General features: G+C 45.9%; 1 protein-coding gene across 1 annotated transcript in view; it reads right to left on the reverse strand.

The window, feature by feature from the left end:
* Positions 1 to 646: 646 nt before the first annotated feature.
* ZNF541 (zinc finger protein 541) overlaps positions 647 to 17,107 on the reverse strand; it is a 30,714-nt gene continuing 14,253 nt past the window's right edge. Inside the window, 9 exon segments of the mRNA XM_069775118.1 lie at positions 647 to 2,470; positions 2,473 to 2,524; positions 3,625 to 3,713; positions 4,223 to 4,298; positions 11,241 to 11,344; positions 11,813 to 11,955; positions 12,706 to 12,766; positions 15,277 to 15,604; positions 16,372 to 16,539. Coding sequence (XP_069631219.1) covers positions 2,316 to 2,470; positions 2,473 to 2,524; positions 3,625 to 3,713; positions 4,223 to 4,298; positions 11,241 to 11,344; positions 11,813 to 11,955; positions 12,706 to 12,766; positions 15,277 to 15,604; positions 16,372 to 16,539 — 1,176 coding nt within the window. The 3' untranslated portion in view covers positions 647 to 2,315.

A 17,107-nucleotide genomic window follows, 5' to 3' on the forward strand; every position in this document is an offset into this window, starting at 1 on the left:
AGTGAAGGAGCCTCGACGCAACGGCAGTCCCCGAACTCAACGGGTTTGTGGTCTCAAGCTTTAAGAGAGTTTTAGGAATAATAAGGATCCATCTTTACACCCCTCCCTGCCCACTGACCGAGGGACTGGGCCTGTGGAAGCACATGCCCAGGTTCTTCTTTCGAGAGTGATGTACATGTAGCATGCTGTGTTCGCACCACCAACCAAGTGTAATGAACTTTGCTTTAATTATTGATAGCATAACCAGCAAGAGCAGTCCAAGAACTTTTACATCTCCTATTCAAGAACCCAATTTATAAGCTACGTAGAAAGCACATTTAAAAAAAAAACACTTTACTTGGCTCAGAATAGTGCTATAGTCGAGATCTGAAATGCTGTGCATGATTATCCCTTTATGGCAAAAGAAGGTATTAAATATGATGAGAATTTCTCAGTGATTTCCCTAGTCTGTCTCTTTCTAACAGCCCCAAACCCTGAAACTGAGAGCAACAAGTGAGGGCCAAGGGCATCCAACTTCTGTTTTAAATGGAGGCAAAGGACTTTGTTAAACAAAAACAGAAGTCAAGAGCTTCTAGTATTTGTACAACAGCTATTTTACAGTCATTAACTACTGCATATTTTCCCAACCACGCATAATTGTAATTCAATGCCAGGCACGGGTACTTCATTTAGCACACATCTTTGCTGTGTTGGTAGTAAGGAACATCTGATGCCTTCACATTTCTTTATTAAACTCGACACCAGCCATGGGCAGTAACTGCTGAGAAAACCCAAATAAGTTTTTAAAAACACACTACACACACAAAGTCGCAGCTTTTCTTCCAGAAAGCCTTTGGCAAAGTTTCTCTGCAGGTTCACCCAGCACTTTTCCACAGCAGGAAAAGCTGAGGTGGTTTTTCAGCATTGGTGTGACTGCTGCTGTGCTCCTGATGGATTAGGTTGAAGAGTGGGCGTGACCTCGTGTCATCTAATCCTCCTCAGAGCTCAGCCACTGCCCAGATGCTAGAGAAAGTTCACGTGTTTTTCTAAATGGAGAAAACTAACCTCATTGCTACTCTGAAATCACAGTTTCCCAGTTACCAAGCTTCATTATTTCTACTTTTGTGAATTTCTGTATATTGTGATGCGTGGTAAGACACAGTTTCCTTGTTCCGTTTCGTTCCGCCAGTACCCCTGGCTGCGGGGAACGCTAGTGTTTAAACAAGACAGATGTTTGGGTTGAAAGTCAAACAAAACTGCAAGAAGGCCAAGGGGCAGAGGTAATCCTCAAACTGCCCTTAGCTCCGCTCCCCCTCTGTCCCCTGGGCGGCTTTGAAAGTTTAAATCTGTTTTAGCCAAAAGCAGCAGGTTTCTAGAAGAAAGATTAACAGCTACCTTTTGCACACTCTGCACGGAAATACACCCTGATGGTCTGCACTTCCAGCCCCCTAAGGAGACTCATTCAGAACGCAGGATGGACCACCTGTGCTGCAGGGCATCCTTTTATAACTCTTCTGCTTTATCTTCATGCTTTCCTTAGGCAGAAAACAGCACCTCTTCTTTGGGCTGCAAACAGCCTATAAATCAGAGAGCCTTTATTAATTTTCCCTTCTCTTCAGAAAGGTGGACAGCTAAAGTAAAAAAAAAAACAAAAAACCTAGCTTGAAAAATCTCTGACTGGCCCAGGCAATTAGATTGCATTCATTACGGCCAGCACAAAAATGTATTGGCCCAAGTCTGCCCAGGTGAACTCCTCTGAACACTAAATAGCCAAAAAACTGCTTTAATTCCACTGTGAGGATGGGGGGCAAACACAGGCCTTGAAAGAAAAACCCTATTATTTATACTACTGTAAGTGGAATAGCACTTTCTTCCACAAAAGTCTATACAACAGGTTTAAAGTGCAGAATTAAGCACTGAAGATACACGGTTACCCAGTTTATACCACAAAAAAAAAAAAAAAAATTCTGTGAACCAAATCCCTGTTTACTGGCAAGGAACATTTTAGCAATCCCCATGCAGAGCCACATCACCAGCAGTTCCTTTTACGGAGCACTGGAATGTGACAGAATATCCCTGAAAGTCATCAGCAACAAGTTTAATGTAACAGGATTATTAACGTTAGTAATTAGTTGGGAATTATCTTATTTACATCAGCAAGGGTGCCAGCACATTAAGAACAAATACTGCCTGTAAGGAGTAAAAGCACATTTTAGTCATGGTGCTAATGACGAAGTACTGCTTTGTTGTTTCAAAGTTATTCTACAGAATAAGTTTATCAAAGCAGCAGCAGAATAAAACCAGAACCTCTCCCTGGGCAGCATCTGCTGCACCTTTCAGAGAGCATCGGAAGATGTTTTCCGTGTGGAACAGCATCTAGCACAAATCCCCAGCAGTTTTTCTACCTTTTTTTCAGTCTCTTCCACCTCATCCTTGTCTCTCTTGACCCTTTTTCCTATTACTTGAGCTCAACTGTGGCCAAATGCAATTTTTTTTTCCAGATATAGTAATATTCAACACACTGGGACACATTCTTAGTCTGAATCTGTTACCAAAATCCAGAATAAAACTCCTTAACACCAATGTGAAGTTAAGAAGCAGGTACTTCATTTATTGCAGCGCTGGGGACATGGGGGATTGCTCCTCCAAAGGCGTGTCCAACTTAGTATCAAAATCCATCAGTTTTTATAGACTTTTTCTGTCAGGTCATTGTTACATAAGCTCTTTACATAAAAATGCATACTATGCTCACTCTTAAATTTAACCTTTATAATGATTGGTCCTTTGATTATATAACCTTATCAATATTCTTATTTAAAAACAATCATTGGTCAGTTACACTTAGCTCTACTGATTGCAATCTTTGATACTCAAATCAAGATGGAAAGGGTAAGGGGGTTTCCAAGCAGCAAACTGGTGTCCATGACGGTTTCCTTAGTTTCTTGAAACAAAACACAGAAAGACCAGTAACTTCCTGGTGAGGTTTCTATGGTTAGCTATTTCAAACTTTAACAATATTAAAGTTCCTATAGACACACATAACACAGTTCCTAAAGTTTCTATGGCTACATTTCAAACTTAACAATCCTATACATTATGCTTCACAATTTTACTTCTTAATCAAACCTAACTCTTCTATGTGATTAAATTTTGATTTCTTTACCAGAATATTTGCAACAAATCTATTGTGAGAGAAACAGAAGCAATGTATAATGGAAACACTGTAGTAAAACATTTAAGGCACAGATACACAAGTCTATCTAGCACAGTTTGTCCTTCCCCCGTTCTCTCCAGTTATCGTACTGCAACGTGCCATGGAAGCTCCAGCATACAGATGGGTAAGATCAGACAGAAAACAAACCGTCCTCTTCTGAACAGGCTGTAATGAAGTGCTGGAAGGGCAGAACTGTAAGTTTCACGCAGGTGGTCAGCATAATGTTTTGTTATTATTTTACCATCTCTGGTATTTTGACCAGAGATACTAAATATTCTGTTGTAATGATACATTAGGGCAAATAATGTCTTGTACCGGTGTCTTTTTAGCATTAAGCAAACACTAGGTTTCAGAGAACAGGATTCCAACACACAATTCAAAATACGACTTTCTGGGTTAAAACTGTCAACACCTCAGTCTAACGGCTTTACCTTCTTCTGTATCAGATGAAAATCCTTCTTATGTATGCAAAAAGCCTTTTTAAACAACTCCTTCTCGAAAGGCGTCCAAGTATCTGAACCTGGTAATAAACAACAACATGCAAATTATTTGATCACTCGCAGCCTAATGGAAATCAGCACAATTTATTATTCATATATTGACATCTCTCCTCCTTCCAAAAGCAATTACCAAACACAGCAGTGAATTCATTAGCAACAGTAGTTATTACTGCCAGCAGATAAGCCCTGAATGCTGTAAAGCACGGGCACAACTGAAAGGAAGAGTGTACGGCAATGAGTATTTGGCATTGCCACGTTTCAGCGTGCTTCTCCGGTTGGGTGTCACTGCAGGGCAGCGCACGTTAAAGCAGCGGGCTGAAACACAAGAACAAGGCATTCCCCATGCAAAAAAGCACCGTAAACAGTTTAAAACTGAAGGGCTTTGCTACCACTTTCCCCGCCCCAAAGAACACAAATCGTTGTTCACACATTTTTTTTTTAAATAAATTCCTTAAATCAGAATACAGAAAGCCAACTGCAGTATCTATCAGCATTCCAGCTGAAGGAACAAGCTCTACTTCCAGTTTACCTGTGTAATGATAATTAGCCAGAGGATGGGATTCAGATTTCTGACGCCCTCCAAAAAGCAGCATCTCCAGAGCCTCCTGCAAGATTTCATGTAAAAAGACGTTAGATTCCCCCCCACGAGGGGCAAAAAGGTAAATTCCTGCTTTCAGCTATTTTGCTACTTCAGTGATTCAGTCTACTGTAGGAAGATTTTGCTCGTACTGGTTGTCCTGGGTTCAGCTGGGATAGAGTTAATTTTTACAGGAACCTGGGAGGTGGGGGGCATAGCCGGGGCAGCTGACCTGAGCTAGCCAAGGAGCTATTCCATACCATGTGACATCATGCTCAGTATATAAATGGGGAGCGGGCCGGGGGGTGGTCTCGACTTTCGGTGGGGGGAGGTGGCGGAGCGTCGGGTCCCGGGTGGTGAGCGGTTGCACTGTGCATCACTCTTTTTGTATACTCTTTCATTAGTACCGTTGTTGTTGTTGTAATTTCTTTGTGTTGTCCCAGTAAACTGCCTTTATCTCAACCCTCGAGGTTCCAGGTTTTTTTTTCTTTTCTCTCCTCCGTCTCCTCCCTATCCCACCGGAGGGGGTCGGGAGGAGTGAGCGAGCGGCCGCGTGGTCCTTTGTTACCGGCTGGGCTGAAACCACGACAGTCCTTTTTGGCGCCCAACGTGGGGCACGAAGGGTTGAGATAACGACAGATCTGGCCAGAGCGTGTTGAAACAAATTTGTCATACGCATTTCTTATACTAGATAAATAGATGTTAGTCACAACGTTGATTCAGTTGTTTACATGGTGGCGTTTTGTAAGTTCTTATATGCTCTATGTATTGCCTGTAGTTGCATATCTCATCTCTGGGAGAGTGATTGGGATTATCATTTTGCTGTACTGGGCAATGTTGACTTGTGAAATGATTACATCAATGGTCATGAGGTTAAGCTGGTATCTGTATGAGGCAGTGATATCATTTCCATACTTTGGGCACCGTGGCTACCCCAACCCCGACAACAGGTACCGTGGCTAACCCTACCCCGGTGACAGATACTGCAGCTAAACCAGAGAACCAACCTGTGCCAGTATCAGTCGCCCCTGTACAGAAAAAGAAACACACAAAGATTTCTTAGTTTGCTTAGTGAGAGATGAAGATGAACCAGGGTCATCGTGAGAACAGGAGGAAGAGGCAGAACCTGAAATAATTACCCGATCTCTATCCCTGAGTGAGTTGCGTGACACGTGAAAAGATTTTAGCCGCCACCCAGGTGAGCACATTGTTACCTGGCTGCTCCGATGCTGGGATAATGGGGCTAGTAGTGTGGAATTAGAGGGTAAGGGAGCCAAGCAGTTGGGATCTCTGTCTAGGGAAGGGGGCATCGACAAGGCGATTGGGAGAAAAACACAAGTCCTCAGCCTCTGGAGGCGATTTCTGTTAGGTGTAAAGGAAAGATACCCCTTCAGGGATGAAGTTACATGTCACCAAGGCAAGTGAACCACCATGGAGAGAGGTATCCAGTACCTGAGGGAATTAGCCGTGCTGGAGGTGATTTATAATGATCCAGAAAATGGGCAGTCACCCACAGATCCAGATGAAGTCCAATGCACACAACCGATGTGGCGGAAGTTTCTACGAAGTGCACCACCAACCTATGCCAACTCATTGGCAGTAATGTCCTGGAAAGAAGGCAATGGACAAACGGTGGATGAATTGGCTGTCCAACTCCAGCAATACAAAGGAAGTCTCTCTTCCTCCCTACGGGCCTGTGTCTCGGCTGTAGAGGAATTGTCCCGAGAGTTCCAGCAATTCAAAGTGGATATGTCCTCCTCCTCACCTGTACAGGCCCGCATCGCAGTTATTGGGAGTAAGTGTTCCTCTGCCCAAGAGAGATGAGATAGAAAGTACGCACGACGGGCTAACCTGTGGTTTTACCTGCGTGACCATGGAGAGGACATGAGGAAGTGGGATGGAAAACCTACCTCAGTCTTGGATGCACGGGTACGGGAGTTGTGAGAAAAAGCAACCAGAAAAGAAGATTCTTCTTGGAAAACTGCTGCTCCAGTTTCCCATGAGCAGTCCCCCAGGCGCAGTAGAAGGGCTGATCTCATTTCTGATCCTCTTGAAGGGACTTCTGATTCACGTGTGCAAAAAGTGAGTAACAGATATTCTAACCAGGATTAGAGGGGCCCTGCCTCCAGCCAGGTGGAGGAGAGGGACAACCGAGTCTACTGGACAGTGTGGATTCGATGGCCTGGCACGTCAGACCCACAGGAATATAAGGCTCTAGTAGACACTGGTGCACAATGGACCCTAATGCCATCAAGTTATAAAAGGGCAGAACCCATCTGTATCTCTGGTGTGACAGGGGGATCCCAAGAGCTAACCATATTGGAAGCCGAAATGAGTCTAACCGGGAATGAGTGGCATAAACACCCCATTGCAACTGGCCCAGAGGCCCCGTGCATCCTTGGTATAGATTATCTCAGGAGGGGGTATTTCAAGGACCCAAAAGGGTACCGTTGGGCCTTTGGTATAGCTGCATTGGAGACGGAGGAGATTGAGCAGCTGTCTACCCTGCCTGGTCTCTCCCAAGACCCTTCGGTTGTGGGGTTGCTGAAGGTTGAAGAACAACAGGTGCCAATTGCTACCACGACGGTGCACCGGCGGCAATATCGCACCAACCGAGACTCCCTGATCCCCATCCATAAGCTGATTTGCCAATTGGAGAGCCAAGGAGTGATCAGCAAGACTCACTCACCCTTTAATAGTCCCATATGGCCCGTGCGGAAATCTAACGGGGAATGGAGACTAACAGTAGATTATCGTGGGCTGAATGAAGTCACGCCACCGCTGAGCGCTGCTGTTCCAGATATGTTAGAGCTTCAATATGAACTGGAATCAAAGACAGCTAAGTGGTATGCGACAATTGACATTGCTAATGCATTTTTCTCCATTCCTTTGGCAGTGGAGTGCAGGCCACAGTTTGCTTTCACTTGGAGGGGCGTCCAGTACACCTGGAATCGACTGCCCCAGGGGTGGAAACACAGCCCCACTATTTGCCATGGATTGATCCAGGCTGCACTAGAAAAAGGTGAAGCTCCAGAGCACCTGCAATACATTGATGACATCATCGTATGGAGCAACATGGCAGAAGAAGTTTTTGAGAAAGGGAAGAAAATAATCCAAATCCTTTTGAAGGCTGGTTTTGCCATAAAAGAAAGTAAGGTCAAGGGACCTGTGCAGGAGATCCAGTTCTTAGGAGTAAAATGGCAAGACGGGCGTCGTCAGATCCCTGCGGATGTGATCAACAAAATAGCAGCTATGTCCTCACCAACTAATAAAAAGGAAACACAAGCTTTCTTAGGTGTTGTGGGCTTTTGGAGAATGCATATTCCAAATTACAGTCAAATTGTAAGTCCTCTCTACCAAGTTACCTGGAAGAAGAATGATTTTAAATGGGAGCCTGAGCAACGACAAGCCTTTGAACAAATTAAACAGGAGATTGTTCATGCAGTAGCTCTTAGGCCAGTCTGAACAGGACAAGATGTTAAAACTGTGCTCTACACTGCAGCTGGGGAGAATGGCCCTACCTGGAGCCTTTGGCAGAAAGCACCTGGAGAGACCCGAGGCCGACCCCTGGGGTTTTGGAGTCAGGGATATCGAGGATCCGAGGCTCACTATACTCCAACTGAAAAAGAGATATTGGCAGCATATGAAGGAGTTCGAGCCGCCTCACAAGTGGCTGGTACTGAAACACAGCTCCTCTTAGCACCCCGACTGCCAGTGCTGGGCTGGATGTTCAAAGGGAAAGTTTCCTCTACACATCACGCGACTGATGCCACGTGGAGTAAGTGGATTGCACTGATCACACAACGGGCTCGCATAGGAAACCCCAGTCGCCCAGGAATTTTAGAAGTGATCACGGACTGGCCAGAAGGCAAAGATTTTGGAATGTTGCCAGAGGAAGAGGTGACACGGGCTGAAGAGGCCCCGCTGTATAATAAACTGCCAGAAAATGAGAGGCAATATGCCCTGTTCACTGATGGGTCCTGTCGCATCATGGGAAAACATCGGAGGTGGAAGGCTGCTGTATGGAGTCCTACACGACAAGTTGCAGAAACTGCTGAAGGAGAAGGTGAATCGAGTCAGTTTGCAGAGGTGAAAGCCATCCAGCTAGCGTTAGATATTGCTGAAAGAGAAAAGTGGCCAGTGCTCTATCTCTATACTGACTCATGGATGGTGGCAAATGCCCTATGGGGGTGGCTACAGCAATGGAAGAAGGGCAACTGGCAACGCAGAGGTAAACCCATTTGGGCTGCCACACTGTGGCAAGATATCGCTGTTCGGATAGAGAAGCTAGTGGTAAAAGTACACCACGTAGATGCTCATGTACCCAAGAGTCGGGCCACTGAAGAACATCAAAACAATCAGCAGGCAGATCAGGCCACCAAGATTGAAGTGTCTCAGGTGGACCTGGACTGGCAACATAAGGGTGAGCTATTTATGGCTCAGTGGGCCCACAATACCTCAGGCCATCAGGGAAGAGATGCAACATATAGATGGGCTCGAAATCGAGGGGTGGACTTGACCATGGACACTATCGCACAGATCATCCACGAATGTGAAACATGTGCTGCAATTAAGCAAGCCAAGCGGCAAAAACCCCTGTCGCATGGAGGGCGATGGCTGAAATATAAACAGTGGGAGGCCTGGCAGATTGACTATATCACACTCCCACGAACACGCCAAGGCAAGTGCCATGTGCTTACAATGGTAGAAGCAACCACTGGATGGCTGGAAACATACCCTGTGTCCCATGCCACTGCCCAGAACACTATCCTGGGCCTTGAAGAGAAAATTTTATGGCAACACGGCACCCCAGAGAGAATCGAGTCGGACAACGGGACTCACTTCCAAAACAACCTCATAGACACCTGGGCCAAAGAACATGGCATTGAGTGGGTATATCACATCCCTTATCACGCACCGGCCTCCGGAAAAATCGAACGATACAACGGACTGCTGAAAACTACATTGAGAGCAATGGGGGGTGGAACTTTCAAACATTGGGATACACATTTAACAAAAGCCACCTGGTTAGTTAATACTAGAGGATCCGCCAATCGGGCTGCCCTGCCCAACCAAGACTTCCACATACTGTAGAAGGGGATAAAGTCCCTGTAGTGCGCATGAGGAGTATGTTAGGAAAGACAGTCTGGGTTAGTCCTCCCTCAAGCAGAGGCAAACCCATTCAAGGGGTTGTTTTTGCTCAGGGACCTGGGTGCACCTGGTGGGTGATGCAGAAGGATGGGGAAGTTCGATGTGTACCTCAGGGAGATTTGATTTTGGGAGAGAATAGCCAGTGAATTGGGCTGTATGATATTTAACTGCTAAATAACCTGCCAATGCATGTCATTGTATCTATAGTGTCTATATGCCATATCAAGGGTATTACTGTAAGAATTACCCACATGACTGCAGGATGGACTTTGAAACTGAGCCAAGTACAACAGTGATAGAACTTGAACTGGCACCCAGCAATTTCCTCAAGATCAACATCTTCGACCTGCAGACCAAGGGCGTGGGTTGCACCAAATGTACTAGCCACAAGTTCCAGAGGCAGCATACAACAACCCAACATCTCACACCATCTCTCTTATCCTGAAGGACTGTTACAACAGATGGAGCCCCAAAGGCATGGACTAAATAAAATCGATGGACACATTAGAGGGGTAGCCCATAGACTAAAGGAATACCATTTGTGTGTGTGTGTGTGCAGGGGGGCGAGTCCATATACTTATATATAAGACAAGGAAAGTGGTAGTGGTTGATTGGAAAATGTAAGATCTGGGCATGATGTAGATGGTATAGAATAAGGGGTGGATAATGTCCTGGGTTCAGCTGGGATAGAGTTAATTTTTACAGGAACCTGGGAGGTGGGAGGCATAGCCGGGGCAGCTGACCTGAGCTAGCCAAGGAGCTATTCCATACCATGTGACATCATGCTCAGTATATATATGGGGAGCGGGCCGGGGGGTGGTCTCGACTTTCGGTGGGGGGAAGTGGCGGAGCGTCGGGTCCCGGGTGGTGAGCGGTTGCACTGTGCATCACTCTTTTTGTATACTCTTTCATTAGTACCGTTGTTGTTGTTGTAATTTCTTTGTGTTGTCCCAGTAAACTGCCTTTATCTCAACCCTCGAGGTTCCAGGTTTTTTTTTCTTTTCTCTCCTCCGTCTCCTCCCTATCCCACCGGAGGGGGGCGGGAGGAGTGAGCGAGCGGCTGCGTGGTCCTTTGTTATCGGCTGGGCTGAAACCACGACACTGGTCAATGCTTAGCAACAGCACTTCGGGATCACCTCAACCCACTGAAGTTTATGGAAATATTTCCTCAATCCACACCAAAGTGTTTTAAGAAAACAGAACCTTAGGAGATCTCTGGGGACCAAGCTGTGGGACCCCACCTGCCACCACCTCCAGGAGATTTCTCTCTGCTGGAGTCGTTTTCGGCTCGTCCCTGCCACAGCAGACGTGCTCGTAGAGCCTCCTTGTGGAGACACGGCATACACCAAGTCCTCTGCTATATTTGAGTGTTGTTAAATCCCTTCTTCAAAGGACACGGAGCAAAGCAGACCCACTCGGGGCTTAGCCAGGACCGGGCTGGAGGCGCTTGCCCAGCAACGAGCGCCTAGGGCTGTTGCAGTTGTCAAGCACAGAATGTTTATCTAGAGCAGACCTCGGGTTTTATCTAATATGGCAATTCCTTCACTCCTAGAATTCGGGGTAGTAGTACTTATATTCTCCAAATTGCCACATAATTTACAAGAGAAAAAACAAGCTCTTATTTATACACCAGGACAGGGTCTGCAATCCCGAGGGACATTAACGCAGACTGCGGCAATGAGCAGCACGCAAGAACTCTGCACATTTAGCAGAGACCAGACTCCAGCCTGTGGAACAGAAAACTCGGAGCAACTCCCAGCTCACGCCAGTGGCAAAGGCTGTCCTAGTCCATTATTATGGCCCAATAGCTGCTTCTTACCATAACATTGCCTCATGCTTCACACAGGCAATGCAAGGCTAGCTCTAGGTTTGTTCCTCCCCCTGGCATGACGCTGGAGCAGGCCAGGTTGAGCAGTTCTGTTACTACAAATGCAATGAAAACCAACAGGAAATCGGCTTCTGTCAAGAAAGGAAAAAAAGCGTGATACAAGACAGAGGGAAAACAGAACAAGTGCAACAGACAGACTGGAGACTGAGAAAAGACACGGGAAAAAGTCAGATGTCCCAATTATCCAGGTATCGCTGAGCTTTGGGACCGATAACTCCAGAGACAAACCTCCCCTCTCCTAAGGTCACTGCAGATGAGGTGGAACAGCTACAAACACCCCTAACCATTTCGTATAGAAAATGCTACTGAGAGCGTAACAGTTATTATTTGTTCACTGTTCTACCAGAACTGAGCAATCTCCTTCCCTCTAATGCAACCACGTGTGAAGGTGATCAAGAAAAGAAGGGAGAGAATCCAAATGTACAAAAAGCTGCTGTGAAAACACAGAATTTTTGAACCCTCGTATCTCAGGGGTGGCCTTGAAAGAAAAGTGTTAAAGAAACCTCTGTCCTGTGTTTCTGGGTTAGTTGCGATGTCTCCCCAGGGCTTCCACACCAACGATGCTGCCTGTTCATCCTCCTCCAAATGCAATCTATCCCGGAGGTTTGACACCTCTGCCTGAAATTGACTTCCAATGTTGATGCGTCTAAAAGTTGTAAGAAAGAAGAGGGAAGGAAGGCAAGTTGTGAACAGATACATCATGATAACACACAGCGCTACTGATACACATGCTTATCGATACGCACACGCTTAGGAAGAGGGGATATGGGATGAGCAAGGCTCAGCTGTAATAAATACAGTACGCATACAACACACATTTCCCAGCAAAGCGTTACTAGCTCTCCTCCTCTATCAACTTTCAGAGTCACTACTTAGCACTAACAGCATCACCGTGCCACCCCTGGAATCGTTCTGTCTCCAATCAATCAAGAAAGTTTGTTCTCTCTTTCTCAAAACCTGACAAAATTTGTCAGGTTCACTCTGAGACTCATGGCGAGCAGCAAAGAGGAGAGAAGTCTGCAACCATGAAGAAAAAAAGAATGTTTGAACATCATGTAGAATGTTGGGGCAGGCACCTTTACAACATCAGCCTAACTTGTACACGAAGCCAGTATTTCACTGTGACAGCACCGGGCATTTTGTTGCAACTTCATTCTGGCCAGCACATGGTATCATCCAGCCAAAACCCACTATTAATCTCACTAGTGATGCAGGACAGCAAGAGAATTGGCCAAGCAATAGGATTGTGGGAAGGAGAAGGTCAATGTCAATTTAGAAGGCCTGTACAGCCCATGTGCTTGAACTAACCACACACTGACTCCTAAACTGCTGTTCCCTCATCCTCCATTTTCCAAGTGTTTGTCATTATTCTAATTGCTATGCCATAACTCATGACTGAATACTGATTTTGGTGTTGTCCTTCATCAGACAAAATCCAAAGTCCCTGTCCATTCTGCCTGAAAGATACAAAAAAAATGCTCAAGATAAAAACTATCCTGCCGAGACCATCCTTTAGCCTTCCTTCATATCCTCATCATTGCAAACCACTAACTATTCTCTCAGAATTCCCCTCATTTTAGTGAAATTGCTCACTTTTTTTACTTGGAAGCTCTCGAGAAACACCATCCGGGTACGTTTTCACAGCTGTGAAAGCCAGTATCAGAGCAAAACCCTGGTAGGCTGTTGACATCCCCTCTTCCACAACCAGAATAACAAAGTATAAGTCACAAACTTCTGTTTTTTAAAGCCTTCTTGGAAGGCACGAGCAGAGCCGGGGCCTATCCGTATTTGTCGGCACAGCTCCGTAACTCAGCCACGGTCTCTGAATAACTACAGATGACAAACCATCGAGCAGAAGCCGAACCCAGAGGAAAAATGCTTTCACTGGGCTGCTGCCTCCACCACACAGGTGCCCACCCTAGCTTCTTCTGCAATTTTACAACAGCAACTGTTCTGGTGTAACCACTATTCATTTTTAATACTTAGATTAAGATAAATTTTTACCACAAACTGGTACAATAAAATCATGTCATCAATTTATGAGTGTGGTAGGTTGACCCTGGCTGGACGCCAGATGCCCACCAAAGCCATTCTATCACTCCCCCATCCTCAGCTGGACAGGGGAGAGAAAATATAACAAAGGGCTTGTGGGTCGAGATAAGGACAGGAGAGATCACTCACCAATTACTGTCACGGGCAAAACAGACTCAGCTTGGGGAAAATTAACTCAATTTATTACAAATCAACCAGAGTAAGGTAATGAGAAATAAAACCAAAATCTCGGAACACCTTCCCTCCACCCCTCCCTTCTTCCCGGGCACAACTTCACTCCCAGATTCTCTACCAACCCCCCCAGCGGCACAGGGGGATGGGGAATGAGGTTTATGGTCAGTTCATCACACGTTATTTTCTGCCACTTCATCCTCCTCAGGGGGAGGACTCCTCACTCTTCCCCTGCTCCAGTGTGGGGTCCCTCCCATGGGAGACAGTCCTCCACAAACTTCTCCAACGTGGGTCCTTCCCACGGGCTGCAGTTCTTCACGAACTGCTCCAGCATGGGTCCTTTCCACGGCGTGCAGTCCTTCAGGAGCACACTGCTCCAGCGTGGGTCCCCCACGGGGTCACAAGTCCTGCCAGAAAACCTGCTCCAATGTGGGCTCCTCTCTCCACAGATCCGCAGGTCCTGCCAGGAGCCTGCTCCAGCACTGGCTTCCCATGGGGTCACAGCCTCCTTTGGGCACCCACCTGCTCTGGTGTGGGGTCCTCCACGGGCTGCAGGTGGATATCTGCTCCACCATGGACCTCCCTGGACTGCAGGGGGACAGCCTGCCTCACCATGGTCTTCCCCAGGGGCTGCAGGGGAATCTCTGCTCTGGTGCCTGGAGCACCTCCTCCCCTTCCTTCTTCACTGACCTGGGGGTCTGCAGAGTTGTTTCTCTTACATGTTCTCACTCCTCTCTCTGGCTGCCGTTTCTGTCTGTCCCAGCAACTTTTTTGTCCTTCTTAAATGTGTTATCCCAGAGGTGCTACCACTGTCGCTGATTGGCTTGGCCTTGGCTGGCGGCGGGTCCGTCTTAGAGCCGGCTGGTATTGGCTCTGTTGGACACAGGGGAAGCTTCCAGCAGCTTCTCACAGAAGCCACCCCTGTAACCCCACACACACACACACCAAAACCTTGCCACACAAAGCTAATACAACGAGTAACTTAAACTGCTACACGTAAACATCCGTATTTCCACTGGCCTGCATACAATGCAGTAATTTATCCTACAGGAAGGTGGATACCATTTGAATTTATAACCTATCTTTGTAATGAACGGGTTAACTTTGTTCATGAAATCGAGAAGGGTGAAGAGACATATTGAGAGTTAACATATGCCTTGTGTAATTAACAAAAACTTGCTTAAGTGATGCGTGAAGGTCACGGGTCACAGGAGGAAAGCAATGGCTATAACTTACTAGATAAGGGGGGAGGAAAGCAATGGCTATAACTTACTAGATAAGGAGAGGAAGGACAACAGCTGCAATTAACAAAGACTGTATTTCTCCACATCAAAAGACATTCTACATCAAAGGATACTCATCCTTGAGAAAATTTACCAAATCTACATAGTAACAGACCTGCACAAATGAGGAAAGAAGAAGCAGGACAAGGCGGAGACTTACAAGAAAGGGGGTACATGAAATGTATATAAGGAATGTAACGGTAACATAAAGTTGCGGGCCTGTGGCGGAGCATTGCCTCCCCGGCCACCCAGCGCTGTTTTGCTCTCTTATCGCTTGCTAATAAATTCGATTTTTTTTTATTCAATACAAATTGGCTCCTCCAATTTGTCACGAGCGTTTATAACAATCTTGGAGAAAATGACTGCGGGTCAGTTTTCTCTTTCTGTAGTCTGTACAACAGTCAGCTGGATTCCTTTCCAGTTCCATTATCTGTTGAGTGCAGACATTAGAATTTTATTACCTAAACCAGCACTGAACAGCTGGTTAGCATCACCACTAGCAGAGGAAGAGTAGAGAGTGCTGAAATAGAGGCCTGATCCTTCCCACACGGGGCTGAGCATCGGAGGCGGTGTGTAAGGAGAGCACTGGAACAAGTCTCTCAGGAGATGATCCACCAGGAACACAGGTGAATGAAGGCTACTCTGGTAACACCCTCCCACCCCTGGCTGGGCTTCAGGGGCTAGCAGAGGTGGGATAAAAAGCAATTTTGGCCACATTTGCCTCTTTCTCTTTTTCTGGTGCAAGCTTTCCTTGAGGTCCTTCCCATCTAGGCTTTCCTTTTCAGTAACCTGGACAAACAATTCCAAACAAACTGTCAAATCCCTGTTTATCACAGAAGAGAAGTGGAACAAGTTCAAGGCAATTGAAAAACATATAGAAGAAAGTTTGAAGTTGCATAGGATTTTTATCTGGTTTTCCTCTAGACTCTCTGTATCGTGACTTATTATTCCGAGCTCCATAATGAACACCAAATTCCAGAACTCGTGCGCAGGGTGCAGTCAGAGGACCCTCTGCTTTAGTCCTTACTCGTGTAAACGGCTCTAGGGAAGCCAGACACACTCATGAGAACAAGAGCTGTTGAAAAGAACCCTCCACAAGTTTTTTTATAGTCAGAGAGAGTGCTGAAAGGAAAAAAAGTAAATTCCGAAATCATCTTGAAATTCTTTAAATTGCCTAGTAAAGTTCCAAGGATTTTCCTAGGCTTTAATACCAAGTGTCTGTCCTGCATCATACTGTTGATACTTCCCACGTCGTCTTTTATTTTCATGCAACTCAAGGTGATTAATGGGTTACATATTTCCAGGAAATTACTCAGACAGACCCTGGAACCTTCACCAAGTCCATTACTGTAGTAATTACCACCCAGTCCATTACCACAGCATTATTTGAATATAATTTGGGAGATTTAAGGGAGCCATCACCCTAAGCTGATGGCTAAGCCAGTGAAACACACACCGGTGACCAGTTGCTCAAGGAAGCGACTCCAACAAAGTCGGCTAACTGAGGTGTTTTTACTAAATCATTAAAATGCTTGAGGAATGCAGTCACCACCCACCTCGTTCCCTGCTTGTGAGTTTGCAGCCGTCACCGGTACCGAGACAGGAATCACCAGAGGAGCCACTATTACGTCCTCTAAAGGCATCTCGGGTTTTGAGGGACAGTTTCCACCTCCCGCTGCCTCGAGTGACAGTTTCTGAGCGTTTACGTCTCCTGCATCGCACACCTTACCACAAACACAAACAAGGGTACGAGGTGTATCTTCTGACATCGGCCATCTGAGGACGTCAAAGCGCTTTGCAAACTATTCTTTCAAGTACTCCTGATCTGTTTCTCCCTTACGTAAAATGATGACGACGATAACGAGAGCTACTATGCCGAGTAAGTTTCTCTAAGCACAACATAATTCAGCGAGAGCCCAGAACAGGAGTCCTTATCACACCAATCCCGTATTCTTGCTTTTACAAAACTGAGCTCCCAAGTTCACACTATCAGCTAGAACAGCCAAGCTTACATTTTTTTCACTCGTGCTTCGCAGCTGTGGAATAGGAAACATTGCTGGAAATAGCTACAGCTTTCAAAATAGCACAATTATTCAAGAACGTCCACTACATAACACCCACCCAAAGGGCTTCAATGGCACCACGATTCTGGATCCCACTCCTACAGTCATCTGAATTTTCAGGACAAAGGTTCAGTTGCTCCACAGCTTTTATCTTCATACACTACAGGCAGGTTTTAAAGAATCCTCATAACCTTAATTCAAATTCTTGTTAAATAAGCAGCGCCAAAGG

This window comes from Haliaeetus albicilla, chromosome W (assembly GCF_947461875.1).
Source record: "Haliaeetus albicilla chromosome W, bHalAlb1.1, whole genome shotgun sequence".
NCBI classification, from domain to species: domain Eukaryota; kingdom Metazoa; phylum Chordata; class Aves; order Accipitriformes; family Accipitridae; genus Haliaeetus; species Haliaeetus albicilla.